The following is a 15,737-nucleotide window of genomic DNA, read 5'->3' as shown; positions in this document are numbered from 1 at the left end:
GAGGGCGTAAATTAGACAGATTAGAAAAACGTTTTGTAGAATGAGAAGGTGAGCGAGACAGTGTCCAGAAAGAGCAAATGTTACTACCATTGGTATAGTGTACAGATTTATTGCGATTTATTGCCTTGAGCCACGGTGAAGATAGCGTCGCCGGTTGAGTATACCAGCTCTGCAGGCAGGAACAGCAGAATGTTTGGAAAGACAGTGAGAATACCTATATTTACGTAGTTCATCAGCCGTATAACTAACAAACAGTGAGTTGAACAGGGGTTCGGGGTTCATGTGGGGGCAATAAAGGACGGGAAAAAGTGGAATAGCCTGCAATAGAGTCATAGCAAATAGCAGGTGCATTGTCAATGGGTTGGAGCAAAGTAATTGCATAGCCGCAGTGCTAGCAGACACTGTAGGCGGGAACCGCAGATTTGGGGCAGGGCAGTAACGAAGCTAACCAGGACAGTAGCCGGGATCCGAAAAGTTGGAGCAGGACAACAGCAAAGCCAGCCGGAACAGCAGCCGGGATCCGCGAAGTTGGAGCAGGACAGCGGCGAAGCTAACCGGCCAGGAATCCACAGAGCTAGGGCAGGACAGCCTCGGTGCAAGCCGGCCTGAATCCGCAGGGTTGGAGAAGACAGTCGAATAACCGCGAAGATTACAACCGGGAATCCACAAAGTCAAACAAAACAAAACATACGGGGAGAAGCGGCAGTCAACAGAGCGATGCCAGCGTACTCTAACCCAAGAAGCAGACAGGAGACGGCAGAGAGAGTCTCCTCCCGCTCTAAAAATAAGACCACCCTCGGGCGGGAGGTGTGTGAGGAGCCAGATTAAAACAGCTGCTGGAGAGAGATAAACGTCCCTCAGAAGAACAGCCCTCACCACAGGATTACCCCCTCACTGCCCTCCTGTCTGTCTGTCTGTCTCTCTCTGTCTGTATCTCTCTCTCTGTCTCTCTCTCTCTGCGTCTGTCTCTGACTGTCTGTCTTTATCTCTCTCTCTCTGTCTGTCTGTATCTCTCCCTCCCTCTGTCTGTCTGTCTCTCTCTGTGTCTCTCTGTCTGTATATCTTTGCGTCTGTCTCTGTCTGTCTTTATCTCTCTCTCTGTCTCTCTCTGCGTCTGTCTCTGTCTGTCTGTCTTTATCTCTCTCTCTCTCTGTCTCTCTCTGCGTCTGTCTCTGTCTGTCTGTATCTCTCCCTCCCTCTGTCTCTCTCTCTCTGCGTCTGTCTGTCTGTCTCTCTCTCTGTCTATCTCTCCCTCTCTCCCTGTCTGTCTCTCTCTGTGTCTGTCTCTGTCTGTCTGTATCTCTCCCTCCCTGTCTGCTTTCTCTCTCTCTGTCTGTCTGTATCCCTGTCTGTCTCTCTGTCTGTCTCTCTCTCTGTGTCTGTCTGTCTTTATCTCTCTCTGTCTGTATTTGTGTGTGTGTGTGTGTTTCTGGCTGTCTGCCTGTATGAATAATGGAGAGCGAGTGAGACTCCAGGCTCGTGTTGTGTCCTCGTTTGGATCGATGCTACGCGCAGCTCTCGACCTTTAAAAAAAATAAAAACATACTCTTTATAACTCTGAGAACTCGAGAGCTCTACACATACGCTCCCACAGGAACTGTGTATACACACACACACACACACACACACACACACACACTGGATCAGAGAAGCACTCAGAAATGCATAGGTTCAGTCAATAAGCCACTAATAATGTTATAGGCTCTGAGTCAGTGAAGCAGTTTGGCGTCAGAAGTTCTGACTCAGTTTTAAAGGTTCAGCGACTGCCTGCTGATGAGGTAGAGACTCTGGGTCCGTCCCGAACCATGAGCGAGTGAACAGTGATCGAGAGGAGAGGGAGCTCTGAAAGAGTGCAGCCCCACGTCATTGAGAAATGTATTTCTGACACAAAACAACAATAAATAAAATGACATCTAATAACATTTAAACAACTCTCTCCTCTTCTCCATTGTGCTCGCTCTCTCTGTCTCTCTCTTTCTCTCTCTCTCTCTCTCTCTCTCTCTCTCAGGTGGCTGTGAAGAACAACATTGATGTGTTCTACTTCAGCTGTCATTACCCCATCAGTCTGCTGTTTGTGGAGGACGGGAAGATGGGTGAGAGAGAGAGAGTGTGTGTGTGTAATAAGTGTCCCTTCTTCCTCTGACGCTTTAAGCTGAACCCACGTCAGCAGAGTGCTTCTGAACACAATGACGTCAGCAGCTTGATGTATTTTATTACCCTCTCTCTCTCTCTCTCTCTCTCTCTCTCTCTCTCTCTCTCTCTCTCACACTCTATTTTAATGGATTCATTCCATTAAAAAATAAAGTATAGATTCTAAAGTAAGTATGTATCTAATGTATGTGACTCATCTGTGAATTAATTTGAAACTTTAACAGACAAAAGTGTGAAGAAAAGACAAGGTTTTCAGTGTTTGACTGTAACACACACACACCACACTGTAACACACACCACACTGTAACACACACACACCACACTGTAACACACACCACACTGTAACACACACACACCACACTGTAACACACACCACACTGTAACACACACACACCACACTGTAACACACACACCACACTGTAACACACACACCACACTGTAACACACACACACCACACTGTAACACACACACACACACCACACTGTAACACACACACCACACTGTAACACACACACACCACACTGTAACACACACACACACACCACACTGTAACACACACCACACTGTAACACACACCACACTGTAACACACACACACACAACACACTGTAACACACACACACCACACTGTAACACACACACACACACCACACTGTAACACACACCACACTGTAACACACACACACACACCACACTGTAACACACACAGCACACTGTAACACACACACACCACACTGTAACACACACACCAGACTGTAACACACACCACACAGTAACACACACAGCACACTGTAACACACACCACACTGTAACACACACCACTGTAACACACACACCACACTGTAACACACACCACTGTAACACACACACCACACTGTAACACACACACCACTGTAACACACACACCACACTGTAACACACACACCACACTGTAACACACACACCACTGTAACACACACCACACTGTAACACACACACACACACACCACTGTAACACACACCACACTGTAAAACACACACACACACACACCACACTGTAACACACACACACACCACACTGTAACACACACACACACACACACACACCACACTGTAACACACACACACACCACACTGTAACACACACACACCACACTGTAACACACACACAGACATCCATCAGTTACAACACTGCTCTTCTTTTGTGTCCTTTTCTCTGTTAAATAAATGTACATTAACAACCTACAGATTTATCTTCTAGAAAGTGTGTGTGTGTGTGTGTGTGTGTGTGTGTGTGTGTGTGTGTGTGTGTGTGAGAGAGAGAGAGAGAGAGAGAGAGAGAGACCTCAGTGGACACTTGTTTTAAGAGGTCCCAGAACAGAATAATTTGCATAAACAGATAAACAACAAATAATGATAATGTTCAGTTATTTGTCACTGTACTTCAGCATTTAACCCTCAGTGAACACACACACACACACACACACACACACACACACTAATGCACTATAGGGGCTGTGAACACACACCCAGAGCGGGGTGGGGTGTCATCCCTGACACCAGAGTTTATGATCTGAACACACTCTCAGAGGACAACGCTCACACCTATTATCTCTCTCTCTCTTTCTCTCCCTTTTTCTCTTTCCCTTTCTTTCCCTCTCTTACTTTCTCTCTCTCTCTCTCTCTCTCTCTCTCTCTGTGCGCATGCGCGAGCGTGAGCGTTGGAGTGAGCGGAGCGTTGTGATTGAGAGCGGTTGGCGTTTTTTTGCCAATTTTTTTGTGCGTGTGCGTTTATTTCAGATTTTTCTGAAGTTTGTGTGAGTGTGAGTGTGTGAGGTGTGTTTGGTAGTGTGTTTGTGGAGCTAGGGCCTGTGGGGGAGTCTGCTGTCGGCGTTTGGCGGAAGCATGGCGTCCTCCCACACCCTGCTGTGTGAGAGTCTGACCCGCCGGCACGCGGTGAAGGTGGAGTGCCGGGCGAGTATGGAAGAGTGTGGTACGGCGGCGGTAGATGTCGTCGGCCACGAGAACATGGTTTCCATCTCGAAAATGAGCAACGCGTTTGTTTTGTTTTTGGTTAATGAGCATTTCGCGGCTGTTTTGGTGGAAAAAGGGTTAGTTATTAATGACCAGTTCACGCCTGTGCTGCCCCTGAGTACCCCGTCCAAAAGGATTATTTTGTCCAACGTCCCTCCCTTCATTAAAGATGATCACATCGCTCAGGAGCTTTCCCGCTTTGGGAAGCTCGTCTCCCCGATCAAGAAGATCCTCATAACTTGTAAGTCGCCCTTACTTAAACACTTGGTGTCTTTCAGAAGATCTGTTTTCATGGTGTTGAATGGAGGAGCTGAAAGTTTGGACTTAGTCCTGAAGTTTAAAGTGGATGGTTATGTTTATACAGTGTTTGCTTCGACTGAAAATAGTATGAAGTGTTTTGGGTGTAAACAGGTCGGACATCTTATTCGTGACTGCCCTGGACGAGTTAATACAGGTACTGAGGGGACAGGGGGTACTGAGCGGTCGGGGCCTGTAGTGGCTGTGCCTGCGGTGGTCGTCCCCCCTGCGACTGCTGCTTGGCCGGCTGCACGGACCCCGAACAGTAAAATGTCACCACCGGGGGGGTCCGCTGTTGGGGTGGCTGCCGGGGACGTGCTGGCCACGGTGGAGCCTTTTTCAGGGGGGCCCTCTGTTGGGGTGGCTGCCGGGGCCGCGTTGGCCGCAGCGAAGCGCTCTTCGGCGGGGACCTCTGTTAGGGGGGCTGCCGGGGCTGCGTTGGCCGTGGTGGAGCCCTCTTCGGTGGGGTCCGCTGTTGTGGTGGAGCACTCATCAGCGGGGCCTGCTGTTGGGGGGGCTGCCGGGGCCCCGTTGGCCGTGGTGGAGACCTCTTCCGTAGGGTCCGACGTTGCTGGGGTGGCTGCTGGGGCCGTGCTGGCGGTGGTGGAGCCCTCTTCAGTAGGGCCCTCTGTTGGGGTGGCTGCCGGGGCCGTGGTGGAGCCATCTTTGGCGGAGCCCTCTGTGGGGGTGGCTGCCGGGGTCGGGTCGGCCGTGGTGGGGCCCTCTTCGGCGGAGCCTGCTGTTGGGGTGGAAGCTGGGGCCGCGTCGGCCGTGGTGGAGCCCTCTTCGGCGGGGCCTGCTGATGGGGTGTCTCCCGGGGCCGCGGTGGCCGCGGTGGAGACCTCTTCGGCGGGGCCTGCGGTTGGGGTGACTGCCGGGGCCGCGTCGGACGCGGTGGAGCCCTCTTCGGCGGGGCCTGCTGCTGGGGTGGCTGCTGGGGCCGCGTCGGCTGTGGTAGGGTCATCTTCGGTGGGGCCTGCTGTTAGGGTGGCTGCCGAGGCCGTGTCGGCCGAGGTGGGGCCCTCTTCGGCGGGGCCTTGTGGGGGGGGCTCTGGTGGTGTTTACGTGGAGGAGAGGGACGGAGGGGTGCAGCACAGCTGTTCTGAACTGGCTCCAGCCCGAGAAGCAGAACAAGAGGCTGGAGGAGTAAACCTGATGGAGGTTGAGTCCGTTTTTAAAATTCCTCATAAGAGGAAGAAGAGGGGCCAGGGAAAGGGAAAAAAACAGGCCAAACAAGATGTGACGGCAGTGGACGACAGAGACTCGGACAGTGAGGGCTCTCTCTCTGACTCGGGATGGTCTGTGTGCTCTCAGGAAGAGAACAGGCCTCAACTGTACACTGTTGAAGAAATTAGAAAGTTTTTACGGGTTACTAAAGGACAGAAGGGTGTGAGGGTGGAGGAACACTTCCCAGACAGTGTACAGTTTATACGGGACGTCAAACACTTGCGGAGGGAGGGGGTTTTTACGGAGCAGGAGACGTTTAGACTAAAAAAGTTACTGACCAAACTGAACAAAGTGCAGTGTGAAGACGACTCCTGAACGGACTTTTATCTCTGATTGTTTTTTGTCCCCTCTTTTTTTTTTTTTTTACCTTTTTTAATGGAAGGTTTTCAAATCGCCACCTTAAATATTAATGGGGCAAGGGACTGTGAGAAAAGGGCAAAGTTTTATGAGCTGGTTAAGCACAAACGTATTGATGTTGTCTTTGTGCAGGAAACCCACAGTGATGTGGAAAATGATGCTGAGTGGGCGAAGGAGTGGAGTGGACTCGCTGTTCTAAGCCACAACTCATCCCTTAGCGGTGGGGTGGCACTCCTTTTCTCACAGTCTTTTATTCCGGTCTCTTATACAGTGGAGGAAGTTTTAAAGGGACGACTTTTAAAAGTGAGGGCTGTCTTTGAAGAAGACACTTTTGTTTTTATCTGCGTCTATGCTCCAACACTAGGAGCTGAGAGGTTACTGTTTTTAGACGCACTGAGCTCTCTTTTAAAAAGTTGTGACTCCACAGAGTTTTTAGTCTTGGGTGGAGATTTTAACTGTACAGCACACAAAATAGACCGGAATCATGGCGAACCTCACGCGGCTTCACGGAAGCGTCTTTGCGAGATGCTGGAGGCCCATGAGTTATGTGATGTCTGGAGAAGTTTCCATGATGAACAAAGACAGTACACATGGGCCCACAGTAAAGATAACATGCTCTCGCTGGCCAGACTGGACCGCTTTTATTGTTTTAGACACCAACGATCTCTTTTTACACAGTGTTTTATTGCCCCGGTAGGAATCTCTGACCACTCTATGGTCCAGGGAACTATCTTAAAAACAAAGGTGAAGCCGCGGAGTGCGTACTGGCATTTTAATACCACGCTTTTAGAAGATGCCAATTTTAAAGAGTCTTTTACCTTTTTCTGGGGTGTTTTTAGAGCAAAGAGAAATGATTTTACCTCTGTTCAGCAATGGTGGGACGTAGCCAAAGCTAATGTTAAATTATTCTGTCAACAGTACACTCTCAATGTCACGAGGGACATTACTAGGTCACTTAAAGCTCTGGAGATTGGAATAGTGGGGCTCCAGGGTCTTGCGGAGACCACAGGAGATTTAGAGCATATTAGAGCTCTCAACAAAAAGAAGGCTGCTCTGGCTGATTTACTGGGTATAACAGCACAGGGGGCGCTGGTCCGCTCACGCTTTCAGTGCGTGAATGAACTGGATGCTCCTTCTAAGTTCTTCTTTAGTCTTGAGCGTAGAAATGGACAGAAGCGGTACATGCACGCTGTGCGATCAGAATCAGGGGATCTCCTTAATGATCCTGCTGACATTCGCAAGCGAACAGTCAGCTTTTTCTCAAAGCTGTATGAGAGCGAGCGCACGGCGACGCAGGAGGTGGAGGACAGGTTCCTCAGGAATATGACCAGACTGTCGCAATCGGCAGCGGCGCAGCTGGATGCTGAACTCTCATTGGAAGAGCTGCATGAGGCCCTCAATGGTATGGAGAATGGTCGCGCTCCTGGCATTGATGGCCTACCAGTAGAGTTCTACAAGACTTTCTGGTCGGTCATCGGCCAGGATGTGCTGGAGGTCCTCGGGTGCAGCATACGTGATGGAAAGCTTCCTTTGAGTTGCAGGAGGGCGGTGCTGACGCTGCTGCCGAAAAAGGGGGACCTGTCCGAACTGAAGAACTGGCGCCCCGTGTCTCTGCTGTGCGCCGATTGTAAACTGCTCTCGAAAGCATTGGCCTCGAGACTGGCGAAGGTGATGGAGCAGGTGGTTCACTTTGACCAGTCGTACTGTGTACCCGGTAGGTCTGTCTTTGACAACGTTTTTTTAATTCGTGATGTTTTGGACGTCTCCAGGCTATTGGGGTTAAAGACTGGTCTCATATTTCTAGACCAGGAAAAGGCTTTTGACCGGGTTGAACACGGGTATCTCTGGAAGGTTCTGGAGAGCTTTGGGTTCAACCCTGGTTTTATTGCCATGATCAAGGTTCTGTACGGTGACATTGAGAGTGTGCTGAAAGTTAACGGTGGTTTATGTGCTCCTTTTAAAGTTTTTAGAGGGATCCGACAGGGCTGTTCACTGTCGGGTATGTTGTACTCACTCTCCATTGAGCCCCTGCTCTGTAAGCTGAGGGAGGGACTGGAGGGTTTTTATGTTCCAGATTGTACTGCCCCATTACATGTCTCTGCTTATGCAGACGACCTTGTTGTTCTTATCAGTGCTCAAGATGATGTAAATGTTTTAGTTGATGTTTTACATGATTTTAACATTTTATCCTCTGCAAAGGTAAACTGGGCAAAGAGCGAAGCAGTTTTACTCGGGGACTGGGAAGGTGAAGAACCCAGACTCCCTGATGGACTGGCCTGGGGGACGGGCGGGTTTAAATACCTCGGTGTGCATTTGGGGGACAGTGTTATTGAAGAAAGGAACTGGGATGGTGTGCTGGAAAAGGTGAAGGGGAGACTCAACAGATGGATGTGGCTGGTCCCTCAAATGTCATACCGAGGTAGAGTTCTCATCATCAACAACCTGGCTGCGTCCTCCCTGTGGCATAAACTGGCGTGTGTCGATCCCCCACCAGGCCTGCTGGCCAATCTTCAAGCTATGCTGGTGGATTTTTTTTGGGATCGACTTCACTGGGTTCCTCAGGGAGTTCTTCATCTTCCCAAGGATGAGGGAGGGCAGGGGCTCATTCATTTAGCCAGCAGGGTGGCTGCCTTCCGCCTCCAGTTTGCACAAAGACTGTTTACTGGCCCTAAGGAACTGGTTTGGAGGGAGGTAGCCTGCAGGATCCTGCACACAGTGGGAGGCCTGGGGATGGACAGGACCCTGTTTTTAATGAACCCAAAGTTACTGGACACTGCTGGTTTACCTGCATTTTATCGTGGGCTTTTTAAAATATGGAGTTTTTTTAAAGTCAAAGGACCAGAGAGTACAACGCTGCACTGGCTGCTGGAGGAACCTCTGCTTCACGGCGCCCGGATGGACATTTCAGGCCTGTCGACTCCTGCACTGACCAGAGTCTTGGTTTCTTCGGGGGTCACCACACTGCGTCAACTGGTGGACACTGCGGGACCTGATCTTTCCGGTACAGAGAGACTGACTGCACGGTTAGGCCTGAGGTCTCTGCGCGTGGTATCTCGGTCTCTGAGCAAGTGGAGGACAGCGTTGACCCCTGAGGAACTTAGGATGTTGATAGACTACGGTGCAGGGGTGACTAGGCCTGCAGAGGACGACCCCTTTCCTGCTCTCATCCTGGCCCCTGACCTGGAGGACTGCGAGGGGCCCCTGCTGGAGTGTAAGGGGGAGTCCTGTATGAAGTTGGACAGTGCATCCGGGAAGCTGCTGTACAGAGCATGCGTGAAAGCGCTAAACAAAAAGAGACTGAATGGGAGGGTGGACACGCCGTGGAGGGAGGTTCTATCTCTGGGTGATAATGTAAAGCCTGAGTGGAGAGCGTTGTACAAGCCACCGTTAACAAAAAGAGCTGCTGACCTCCAGTGGAGGGTTTTACATGGGATTTTACCTGTCAACTCTTTTATCTCTGTTTTAAACCCTGAGGTTGCACCAGTTTGCCCTTTTTGCACACAGAGGGAAACTGTCTTTCACGCTTTTATGAGATGTTTTAGGCTACGTCCCCTTTTTGATTTTTTACAGACAGTTTTTATGGCTTTTAATGTGATTTTTACCGTGCACACTTTTATCCTGGGTTTTAAATACAACAAGAAGGAGAGGGCCAAGTGCCAATTGTTGAATTTTATCCTTGGTCAAGCGAAACTGGCCATTTACATCAGTCGAAAAAACAAGGTGGAACAGGACACTGACAGTGAGGTCATAAGGGTTTTTATCAGACTGGTGAGATCAAGGATTTTTATTGATTTTAATTTTTATAAGTGCATGAAAACTCTGGAGGTGTTTGAGGAGGTGTGGTGCTGTGGGGGAGGGGTGTGTTCTGTATGTGATGGTGAACTAATTTTTAATCCAGTTTTCATTTAAATGCACTTTTTTATATATACCCAGGTTTTATAGTGTGAGTGTTGTTTACAAGTAGTTTTTATGTTTCAAAATTGAACTTGGACGAATATTGAGTCCAACTGTTGATAATAAAGGACCCTAAAAGTCAAAAAAAAAAAGTCTCTCTCTCTCTCTCTCTCTCTCCCTTTCTCTCTCTCTCTCTCTCTCTCTCTCTCTCTCTCTCTCTGTCTCCCTCTCCTGTTCTCTCTCTCTCTCTCTCTCTCTCTCTCTCCCTTTCTCTCTCTCTGTCTCTCTCTCTCTCTCTCTGTCTCCCTCTCCTGTTCTCTCTCTGTCTCCCTCTCTCTCTCTCTCTCTCTCTCTCTCTCTCTCTCTCTCTCTCTCTCTCTCTCTGAGCAGACAGACAGGTGTTTCTCGCCACCTGGAAGGACATCCCCAGTGAAAATGAGGCTCAGTTTCAGATCAAAGACTGTCACCTCAGCTCAGGTGAGAAAACACAAGCTGGCTCTTCTTCTGAAAGGTGTGTGTTCCTCCCCCCTCCACTCTTCTCTTTCAGTAGCAGTTGGAACATTGCTGTAAAGATCTGACTGTATTCAGCCCAGTGCTGGAGGCTTCAGTGTTAACACATTAACGCACGTGGAACTTTAACCCTGTATTTTTATTTATTTAAACACACTGCTTCTGTTGAGTTCAGAAGGTAGATTACACTGTGTTTATGCTGAAATATGTATTAAATATAGGACTGGCTCCCCTCCAGGGCGTGTTCCTTCCTTGTGCCCAATGATTCCAGGTAGTCCTTGTACCCACCGCGACCCTGAACTGGATAAGGGTCACAGATAATGGATGAATATAGGGCGGGGCGATACGACAACAAACGATATCACAATTTTTTCCAATTTTATCTCTGTCATGAAATCATTCTTAGGGCATTGCCACCTCAAGCGTTTAAAGAATTTAAAACTGCTCTTAAAACATCTTTTAAACGGTGTTTATTGAGTTTGTGTTGATGACTGTTAATGCTGAGGGTTCTTTTGCTTTTATGTACTGTATATTATTGATTCCATGACCTTGAGTGATGACCTTGAGTGTTGTGGTAGGTGCCAATAAATAAAATGTTTTATTATTATTTTTAAGAGTAAAAAGATAGATAAAGTGTAAAATAATAAATAAATAACACTTTAGAGCTTTAGAGCAGTAGAGGATTGTAACAGTGGGAAATTTAGAACGTCATTCATGGTCTGTGACCCTTCTCCGGTTCAGGGTCGCGGTGGGTCCGGAGTCTACCCGGAGTCCCTGGGCACAAGGCGGGACAAGGTCTGTCTTTGGAAGTGTGTGTTTATTGGCTGTCGGATCCTATTCTAATTCACGAAGAACATAATTTAATTTGAGGAAAAACCACGTCAGGCAACAAACAGTGCCCAAAGAATGGTGTCTCACACACACAGACACACACACACACACACACACACAGACACACACACACAGACACACTCTCACACACACAGACACTCTCACACACACAGACACTCTCACACACACAGACACAGACACTCACACACACAGTCACACACACACACACAGACACACACACACACTCACACACACAGACACTCTCACACACAGACACACACACACAGACTCTCACACACACAGACACTCACACACACAGACAGACACACACACTCACACACACACACAGACACTCACACACACAGACAGACACACACACTCACAGACACTCACTCACACACACACAGACACTCACACACACACACAGACACAGACACTCACACACACAGTCACACACACACACACAGACACACACACACACACACAGACACTCTCACACACAGACACACACACACTCACACACACACACACAGACACTCACACACACAGACAGACACACACACACACACAGACACTCACTCACACACACACACAGACACTCACACACACAGACACACACACTCACACACACACACACACACAGACAGACACACACACAGACACTCACACACACACAGACACTCACACACACACACAGACACACACACTCACACACACAGACACACACACTCACACACACAGACACACACACTCACACACAGACAGACACACACACTCACACAGACAGACACACACACTCACACAGACACTCACACACAGACACTCACACACACAGACACACACACTCAGACACAGACACTCACTCACACAGACACACACACACTCACACACACACACACTCACACACACACACACACTCACACACACACACACTCACACACATACACACACTCACACACACAGACACTCACACACACTCACACACACACACACACACACTCACACACACACACACACTCACACACACACACACACTCACACACACACAGACACTCACACACACACACAGACACTCACACACAGACACACACACACACACACACACACACACACACTCACACACAGACACTCACACACACACACAGACACTCACACACACACACAGACACTCACACACAGACACTCAGACACACACACAGACACACACACACTCACACTCACACAGACACACACACACACAGACACACAAACAGACAGACACACACACACACAGACACACACAGACACTCACACACACTCACACACACACAGACACTCACACACACACACAGACACTCACACACACAGACACTCACACTCACACACAGACACTCTCACACACAGACTCACACACACACACACAGACTCACACACACACACACAGACTCACACACTCACACACAGACACACACTCACACAGACACACACACAGACACACACACACACACACAGAGACACTCACACACACACACACACACAGAGACAGACACACTCACACTCACACAGACAGACACACTCACACTCACACAGACAGACACACACACTCACACAGACATACACACACACTCACACAGACATACACACACACTCACACAGACAGACACACACACTCACACAGACAGACACACACACACTCACACAGACACTCACTCACACACACACACACACACACACAGACACTCACACAGACACACACACACACAGACACTCACACACACAGACACACACACACACAGACACACTCAGACTCACACACACACAAACACTCACACACACACACAGACACACACTCACACAGACACACACTCACACACACAGACAGACACACACTCACACAGACACTCACACACACACACACACACAGACAGACACACACTCACACACACACACACTCACACACACACACACAGACACACTCAGACTCACACAGACACACACTCACACACACACTCACACAGACACACACACACACACAGACACACTCACACAGACACTCTCACACACACACAGACACTCACACAGACACACACACACACACACAGACACTCACACACACAGACACTCACACACACACAGACACTCACACACACAGACACTCACACACACAGACACTCACACACACAGACACTCACACACACAGACACACACACACACACACAGACACTCACACAGACACTCTCTCTCACACACACACTCACACACAGACACACACACTCACACACAGACACTCACACACACACACAGACACTCACACACACTCACACACACACACACACAGACACTCACAGACACACACACAGACACACACACACTCACACAGACACACACACACACACAGACACACAAACAGACAGACAGACACACACAGACACACACAGACACTCACACACACACAGACACTCACACACACACAGACACACACACACACAGACACTCACACACACAGACACTCACACTCACACACAGACACTCTCACACACAGACTCACACACTCACACACAGACACACACTCACACAGACACACACACAGACACACACACACACACACAGAGACACTCACACACACACACACACACAGAGACAGACACACACAGACACACTCACACAGACAGACACACACACTCACACAGACACACACACAGACACACACACACACACACAGAGACACTCACACACACACACACACACAGAGACAGACACACACAGACACACTCACACTCACACAGACATACACACACACTCACACAGACAGACACACACACTCACACAGACATACACACACACTCACACAGACAGACACACACACTCACACAGACACTCACTCACACACACACACAGACACACACAGACACACACAGACACTCACACAGACACTCACACAGACAGACACTCACACACAGACACACACACAGACACACACACACACACAGACACACTCAGACTCACACACACAGTCACACACACACACACAGACACACACACACACTCACACACACAGACACTCTCACACACAGACACACACACACAGACTCTCACACACACAGACACTCACACACACAGACAGACACACACACTCACACACACACACAGACACTCACACACACAGACAGACACACACACTCACAGACACTCACTCACACACACACAGACACTCACACACACACACAGACACAGACACTCACACACACAGTCACACACACACACACAGACACACACACACACACACAGACACTCTCACACACAGACACACACACACTCACACACACACACACAGACACTCACACACACAGACAGACACACACACACACACAGACACTCACTCACACACACACACAGACACTCACACACACAGACACACACACTCACACACACACACACACACAGACAGACACACACACAGACACTCACACACACACAGACACTCACACACACACACAGACACACACACTCACACACACAGACACACACACTCACACACACAGACACACACACTCACACACAGACAGACACACACACTCACACAGACAGACACACACACTCACACAGACACTCACACACAGACACTCACACACACAGACACACACACTCAGACACAGACACTCACTCACACAGACACACACACACTCACACACACACACACTCACACACACACACACACTCACACACACACACACTCACACACATACACACACTCACACACACAGACACTCACACACACTCACACACACACACACACACACTCACACACACACACACACTCACACACACACACACACTCACACACACACAGACACTCACACACACACACAGACACTCACACACAGACACACACACACACACACACACACACACACACTCACACACAGACACTCACACACACACACAGACACTCACACACACACACAGACACTCACACACAGACACTCAGACACACACACAGACACACACACACTCACACTCACACAGACACACACACACACAGACACACAAACAGACAGACACACACACACACAGACACACACAGACACTCACACACACTCACACACACACAGACACTCACACACACACACAGACACTCACACACACAGACACTCACACTCACACACAGACACTCTCACACACAGACTCACACACACACACACAGACTCACACACACACACACAGACTCACACACTCACACACAGACACACACTCACACAGACACACACACAGACACACACACACACACACAGAGACACTCACACACACACACACACACAGAGACAGACACACTCACACTCACACAGACAGACACACTCACACTCACACAGACAGACACACACACTCACACAGACATACACACACACTCACACAGACATACACACACACTCACACAGACAGACACACACACTCACACAGACAGACACACACACACTCAC

At 49.1% G+C, this 15,737-nt stretch overlaps 1 protein-coding gene across 4 annotated transcripts in view; it reads left to right on the top strand.

The window, feature by feature from the left end:
* LOC136679227 (AP-1 complex subunit beta-1) overlaps positions 1-15,737 on the top strand; it is a 67,558-nt gene that overhangs the window by 30,446 nt on the left and 21,375 nt on the right. For all 4 annotated transcript variants that reach the window (XM_066657640.1, XM_066657639.1, XM_066657638.1 and 1 more), the window contains 2 exons: positions 2,009-2,093; positions 10,330-10,416. In XM_066657640.1, coding sequence (XP_066513737.1) covers positions 2,009-2,093; positions 10,330-10,416 — 172 coding nt within the window. The remainder of the gene's footprint in view (positions 1-2,008; positions 2,094-10,329; positions 10,417-15,737) is intronic.

Source organism: Hoplias malabaricus, chromosome Y (assembly GCF_029633855.1).
Source record: "Hoplias malabaricus isolate fHopMal1 chromosome Y, fHopMal1.hap1, whole genome shotgun sequence".
NCBI classification, from domain to species: Eukaryota; Metazoa; Chordata; class Actinopteri; order Characiformes; family Erythrinidae; genus Hoplias; species Hoplias malabaricus.
This window is presented reverse-complemented; position numbering and strand designations above follow the sequence as displayed.